The sequence below is a fragment of the Ipomoea nil genome, unplaced genomic scaffold (genome assembly GCF_001879475.1).
Source record: "Ipomoea nil cultivar Tokyo-kokei standard unplaced genomic scaffold, Asagao_1.1 scaffold2848, whole genome shotgun sequence".
Taxonomy (NCBI): Eukaryota; Viridiplantae; Streptophyta; class Magnoliopsida; order Solanales; family Convolvulaceae; genus Ipomoea; species Ipomoea nil.
In genome coordinates this window covers 383,829-391,238 of record NW_017619276.1, presented here as the reverse complement: position 1 = coordinate 391,238, position 7,410 = coordinate 383,829, and the positions used below count along the sequence as shown (strand labels likewise).

At 39.0% G+C, this 7,410-nt stretch overlaps 1 protein-coding gene across 1 annotated transcript; it reads left to right on the top strand.

Annotated features, from left to right (window-relative positions):
- Positions 1-223: 223 nt before the first annotated feature.
- LOC109160482 (RING-H2 finger protein ATL80-like) lies at positions 224-685 on the top strand. Its single transcript, XM_019308768.1, has one exon. The coding sequence runs from the start codon at positions 224-226 to the stop codon at positions 683-685; it is 462 nt and encodes a 153-aa protein (XP_019164313.1).
- The last annotated feature ends 6,725 nt before the right edge of the window (positions 686-7,410 follow it).

The window sequence follows — 7,410 nt, the reverse complement described above, 5'->3', positions numbered from 1 at the left end:
ATCCAAAATTAAGGTTCAAATGGCTCCAAAATAGAAGCCAGCCACTCTCATGCTAGACAAACCGTGCAACCACTGCAAAACATTAAACATATACATTGTAAAAAAAAAAAAAAAAAAAAAAAAAAAAAAAAAAAAACACTTAAAATCAAACTCAATGCACACCAAATCGATCTATATTTACAATCAAATTCCTTACCCACTAAGCTCCGATCCCTCCGTCAACATGGACGACGATGGCGGCCAGCACCACCGCGGGAAACTCGAAGTCAGCCGCCCCGTGGCAACCGTGTTCGGAATAGGTTTCGCTTTCGTTCTCCTCGCAATTTTGAATTTGATCTACGTGGGGTGGTGCAAAAACACGGGTAACGGTGCTAGCTCTAATGGGACTCGAACTCGCGACCAACGGCGGCGAGAGCCATCGCCGCCACCACCACTGGTGTCGTCGTCGGTGAATAGCAGCGGCGGCGGCGGCTCGTCGTTGCAGTTGGTTGTGACGGTTAGGTATGGGAAAGAGAGGAAAGAGGATGAGTGTGTGGTGTGTTTGAGCCAGTTCGTGCAGGGCGAAGAAGTGAGCGTTTTGGTGCAGTGTGGTCATGTTTTCCATGTTTCTTGCATTGAGACGTGGCTGCGTTCACACCCTACTTGCCCGCTTTGCCGAGTCAACACGGTTGCCGGAGGCCGCTGAGTGTTTCGCCGCCGGCGTTTTGTAGGATATCTAATAACGGTGCTGTTTTTTATACTCCGTAATACTTTAGTATCAGTGTCAAGTCCTACTCATTCATGTTTGTATTATAGTAGCCAGGCCCGGTCCAAACATTTTATAGGCCCGGAGCGGAATTGAAAAAAAGGGCCCTTATATGAAAAATTAAAATTAAAATTTAATAATACTAATAAAATCATGATGTCAAATAATATGAAATAAGATTAGAAAATTTTTAACAATTTTTTTAAATACAAAAATATTCATGTCATTCAATCCCTGCAAAAATAAAGATTAATATTTTGCATAATAAATGAAATTATAACATATAGGCCAATTAATTCCGAATAAATCCCCATTAATATTTGAACATCAACATTCAACAGAAGCTTAAAAAGAGGCAATATGAATCACTAAAGCAAAGTAATTAGTAAATTAAACCAAAAAATTACTTTGGCATTTGACAAATGCCATTTTACTTGAAGGAATAGATACAACAATACAGCTTATCCAATTAACAATACAACTTTCAATATTTCAATTAACAATTAAGAATTTAGAATTCTGGATAAATGGATAATTATTTAATATGCAAACTAAGAATCCCAATTAAAAATTATCATTCTTAAATAAATTATAGAGCTTTCAGAAATCAGAATTCTACAAATTTCTAATACAGTACATTCTACAATTCTGCAAATCCCAATTCTTAAATGGCCAAATCATAGACTTTTCAACAATACAATTAACAATACGGCATAATTCCTAAATCATAGCTTTCAAAAAAAAATATCAAATCATAAAAATTAAAATACCTTTGCAAATTACAATTGTAGACCGGAGTGGTGAAGGCGGCGAACAGAGTCAGGACCGGCTGACCGCAGAGAAGATTTGTTATTTGTGGATTATGAAAGTAGATTGTCGATTCACTCAATTGCCCATTCTTCTCCTCCCAAAAGGTTGAATCCCCAATCCTAAGGCCGGCCCTCCCACACCCCTCAATTGCCAATTCTTATTTAGCTTGAGAGGAATTGAACGGTTGCTGTGGTGGAGAGGTATTGAATGGTTGCGACTTGCGATGCGCTGATGCCTTTTTTCTTCGATTCTTCCTGAATTTTCCATCTATTCGACTTCCATAAGAATTCATTAAGTCAAAAATAATTAAATAATTTTTTCTAATATATACTAAATAATATAGACAATAAACAATATATTATAATATCTTAGTTTATGGGCCCCCTCTAGGGATGGGCCCTGGGCAGGGGCCCAGCCTGCCCATGCCCCAGGGCCGGCCCTGATAGTAGCTAGATCTAACTATAAGTATGGAGTGAATTTTATGTTGAAAAAATTAGTTTTTTTTACGAGTTAATTTTATTTTTGTTCTAAATTTAGAGGTGACAGTAGTCCACTTTTAGTCGTTTTTCTTTTATCAAAATATTCTCATTTGATCATAATATTATTGTGACATGACCAATTTTGATTCTCTATCAACAAAACAGTTTAAACGTTGTTAAATACAATAGTATTTCGGTATTCAATTATGATTTTTTCAATAAAATAAACATAAAAAATATAGTGGGACAACTTACTTTATATAAAATATATATATATATATATATATATATATATATATATATATATATATATATATATCGAAATGCTCTGTATTTAACGCTATTTCAACAATTTTGTTAACGGGGGACTAAAAATAGTCATGTCACTATAATACTATGACCAAATGAAAATGTTCTAATAAAAAAAGACTAAAAGTGGATGGCCACCTATAAATTTAGGACCAAAATGGAATTAACTCTATATTTTACATTTAAAGTGAACATTTTGTGGTATACTTTTTAGTGAGGTTCACCCCCTATTTGGGTGGAGTTAAAGTGGATTTGAGTTCTTTTTAGTAATTAAGATATTTAATTTGATATATTATACACACAAAATAAATAATAAGTGAATGAGAAATTATTCTCAGAAGTATACCCATTAGTGTTGAAAAAGGCTTTGAAGGTGTTTTTGTCCACCTTAGAAAGACATGTGAGTTTTCCATAGTATATATACAATTCATTTTTATAAGAAAATTGAATTGTATAACAAAAAACCTCTCTCACGTGCTTGTTCTTAAATAACCTGAGAATTAGCATTCTTATAATTTTTTTAAAAAAATTATAATTTTAATATTTTTGAAAATAAGACAATTTATTAATTTAAGTCATCAATAAGTACAGATAGAGGGAAAAAGGAAGAATAAGCATCCATTACCTACAATAGGCTATGAGCAAAGCTTTCGGACCTAACAAGTGAGCTGCTTTGTTCACGAATCGTTTAACAAATAAAAAGCTAATGTCAAGAAAGTCATTAGCTAAGTTTCCAATGTCGTGGAGAATAAGATCGAAAGAAGACATACAAGAGAAAGCCTTCAAGCCTAAGATTACAAGTTGTGCATTATCTGATTCAACAATAACCGAATGAAAATCCAAGACTTTTAACCACTTTAGAGCTTCCCTGATCGCAATATCCTCCCCTATTTTAGGTTGATACAAGCATTCGAATCTCTGTTGAAAGGCAGCAACAAAACTCTCTTTCTCATCTCTTATAATACACCCAATGCCTGTACACATGTTTGCAGAATCAGTTGCTGCATCTACGTTCAGTTTGAGCTTGCCATGAGAGGTCTTTTCCAGTTGTGGTCAACCAAAGCAGCATTCCCCTCCCCATTATTGGTATGCACTGTCCTCCATGCCTCATGGAAGGTAGAAGCTTCTTCAACAATGCGATCAGGCTGGGAACTTTGATTCTGCCACACAATCTTGTTCCTAGCTTCTCATATTTTCCAGCAAATAGAAGCCAATAAAGCTAAAGATTCAGAGTTCAGACTTTGCACACATACATTGAACCATTCCAAAAACTGACCTCCTACTCTACGAGGGAATGTAGGTAATTTATTCCAGCAAGATTCTGGAAAGACACAGGCTGTAAAAAGATGATCAATGGTTTCCAGGAAAGATTCGCATAGCTTGCACTGACTTTGACAATCAACCCTCCTGATGCTTAGGTTATCAGTAGTTGGAAGGCAATTAGTACACATTTTCCAGAAAAAAATTTTAAAAAAATTTTTAATCCTAGGAGGTAAAGGCAAGTTCCAAATAGCTGTCCACTCAAGCACTACTGCTGGAGGTATGGAATTGATCAAGTTTTTGTAGCTGCTCCTAACAGTGTAAATACCATTGTCCTCAGCACCCCAGATGATTCTGTCCGGACTTTTAATTGAAGGCAAGGGTATGCTCATAATATAGTCCCAATCTTCTTCCAAAAAAATGTCCTTTATAATCCCCACTTCCCACTTTTCCTGGTTCTCTTCCATAAGAGACTGGACACTAGCATGTTCCAAGTATTGTGGCATGACAGTTTTAACATAAGGGTTGTCCTTTCTAGGGATCCAAGGGTCCTTCCATATATTAATTGAGTGACCATCACCCACTCTCCACCTGCACTTGACCTTCATGATAGTTTGAGATTCGATGATACTCCTCCACACAAAAGATGGGTTGCTTCCTAGTTTTGCCTCAAGAAAGGAAGAACTATTAAAATATTTAGCTTTGAATTGAACACTCTTGAGACAAGGGAATCCGGAAAGTGAATAAACCCCCATGCTTGTTTTCCAAGGAGAGCTATGTTAAACTCCCTGATCCTGCGAAACCCCATGCCACCAAGAACCTTTGGCTTGCATAGATCTTGCCACTTCTTCCAAGTGATGCCATTATTGTTGTCAGCTTCCCCCTTCCACCAGAATTTGTTCATAGATGTTTCAATATTATTACATATCCCCACAGGAAGTAAAAAAAAAATGCTCATTGCAAAAGTTGGTATTGCATGAAGCACATTTTTTATCAGAATCTCCCTTCCAGCTTTGGATAGGAAATTGTTATTCCAACACTTTATACGACCCATAATCTTCTGTCTAATGAAACCCAGAATCTGATTTTTGCTTCTCCCGACCAGAGAAGGAAGACCCAAGTACCTTCCCGTATGAGAACCTTCAGAAATACCCATAATCTCGCACACCACCTCCCTAGAGAGTCTGTCAACATTTTTACTAAACAGGAGGGAAGATTTGTTGTAGTTTATGTACTGCCCCCAAGCCAAGGAAAAATCTGCCAATATAGTTCTCATAACATTTGCTTCATAAGAGTTTGCCCTACAGAACAGCAGGCAATCGTCTGCAAAAAATAGGTGGTTGATCTCAGGGGCACTCTTTGCGACCGTGATACCATGAATCTCATTATTTTTTATCTCCTTGGAAATCATAGCACTTAAACACTCCATCACTAAGATAAAGAGATAAGGCGAGGGGGGGTCCCCCTGTCTTAAACCCCTTCTAGGAAAAATAGGTCCCAATTCATTTCCTTCAAGCATAACCATAAACTGGACCGAAGAGATACAACCTGCAATCATGCCAACAAATTTCTGGCAGAAACCAAATTTAACCAGAATTCCTTTCACTAAATCCCAACTCACTCTGTCATAGGCCTTACTCATATCTATTTTCATGCTCACATACCCAGTTTTCCCTTGAGTTTTCCTATTAAGGTAGTGATGGGATTCATAAGCCAAATGGAGATTGTCAACTATCAATATGTTGAGGACAAAGGCACTTTGGGAGTTTGAGATCAAGGAATTAAGCAAAGGTTAGCCAAGACCCTTGCGAACAGAATAATTTTGATATTTTGAACAACAAAATTGTAAAATTCTGTCATAATTTCACTCATATATTTTATGTTTGATTAGAGGTGTGTTTTTTAATCATGAAGGTTCACATGCAATATTGTTTGTGTTATATTTATTAGGACTCTATTATTCATATTAGACTAGGACTATATTATTTGTGTTAGACTAGGACTCTATCTAGTATCTATATATTCGCTCTTTGTACTCTCAGACAACATGATTGAATACAATACTTTTACATACATTCTCATCTGGTATCAGCTTCCATGTTTTCTGTAATGGAAGGTCTCGGTCTCCCTGATGATGGCTCTGTTCGATCTTCTGAACAGACCGTTACCGAGACTTCCCCTATGCCCACTGGGAATAGCCTCTCATCGGCTCATCACTTTGTTTCCTTGAAACTGACCTCCCGTAATTATCTTTTTTGGCGGACGCAGATGCTACCGTTTCTAGAAGGTTAATGTAACACCCCCGATTTTCAAGGTATTTAAAACTTATAAAATAAAGGTGAAATCTCATTAAATCCCAAACAGAGTACGAGAGTACGGGGTGTTATGCCACACCTGAGCTAGAGAACTCAGGTGCACAGGCTAACTAACTAATGTCTCAATAATGCAAATGCATAAACATGGCACGCAGGCCGAAATGGAAACTAACTACTTCTACGTCCCAAGCTCTAGCGCGCTCCAGTGACTTATTCTTCTGTGCCTGAAAGCCAAATATATCTGTTCAGCGAGAGATGCCGGTAACCCACTCCAACGCGTTGAAATACAATATATATATACGTATATACATAGTTATATGAAAAGTCATTTCGAAGCACGAAGATATATCCAACGAGACTCTAGCTTTCAAATCAGGGAACCGACTCGACAGATAGGGGTACACACAATCAATAGTCATAATCAAGCATAGACAATTCTCACATAGGGAACAGTTATAGATAAGCACAACCAACGGTCACAATTAAGCATTACTAGTAAGGGTCCTATGGTCACATTTCCATAACAGTCACATCATCAATTCTTCTCATCTCATCACATAGCACACTTTGTTGGCGCCACAGGACCAATCGCATGCCCATACATGAGGGTCAGCGCATATAGCTCTGACACGGCCCCGCAGCACCCTGCCCCGTCTCACATTACGGAAGAGTCGATCGCAACCGACTGATGAACCGCAGTTCTATATAATATTTATATACCTGACCGGTCTTTACCAGCCTGGTTAACAGTTGGGATGGTTCTCAGCCCATTCAACTGCCCGTATAGTGGACCTTTGTCCTATATAATATTTATATACCTGACCGGTCTTTACCAGCCTGGTTAACAGCCGGTATGGTTCTCAGCCCATCCGACTGCCCGTATAGTGGAACTTAGTCCTATATAATATTTATATACCTGACCGGTCTTTACCAGCCTGGTTAACAGCCGGTATGGTTCTCAGCCCATCCGACTGCCCGTATAGCCCGATTTATCTCAACCAAATCGGGGTAACATGCACACATAACACATAGCAAGCACATGCAACCCATATTAACACATTGGGAAGGGAGAAAATGTATAACGAAACCTATGCGTGGTCATCCACAACTAGGAATACTCCTAAGGGGTTCATACTTCTTATACCTGGGTCAACGGGATACCAATTCAACTAGCATGCAATATATGAGACTCATACAACCTACGAACGGTACCCGAAACATCTACTAGACATAGGCACGATAGACGGAGTCCGTTGGGACACCACGGGGGTCGGGGAAACATCAAACGGGGAAGCCGGGGTCCCGAGGGTGGGAATTTCCAGCGGGTAGCCGGTGGGTGAGGGTTCACCCGCCGGCTGCCCGCCGGCGTTACTGTTCCGGGCAGCGGGTGCCCGGCGGGCAGCTGCCCGCTGCCGGAGCTGCCCCTTTTTGGCCGCGGGTAGGTGGCGGGTCCCCTACCCCCACCTATCCCCCACTGACTCATTAACACCAA

What these genes read in the sequence shown, in the direction of transcription:
- LOC109160482 (XM_019308768.1), top strand. Translation starts at nt 224, where the DNA reads ATGGACGACGATGGCGGCCAGCACCACCGCGGGAAACTCGAAGTCAGC.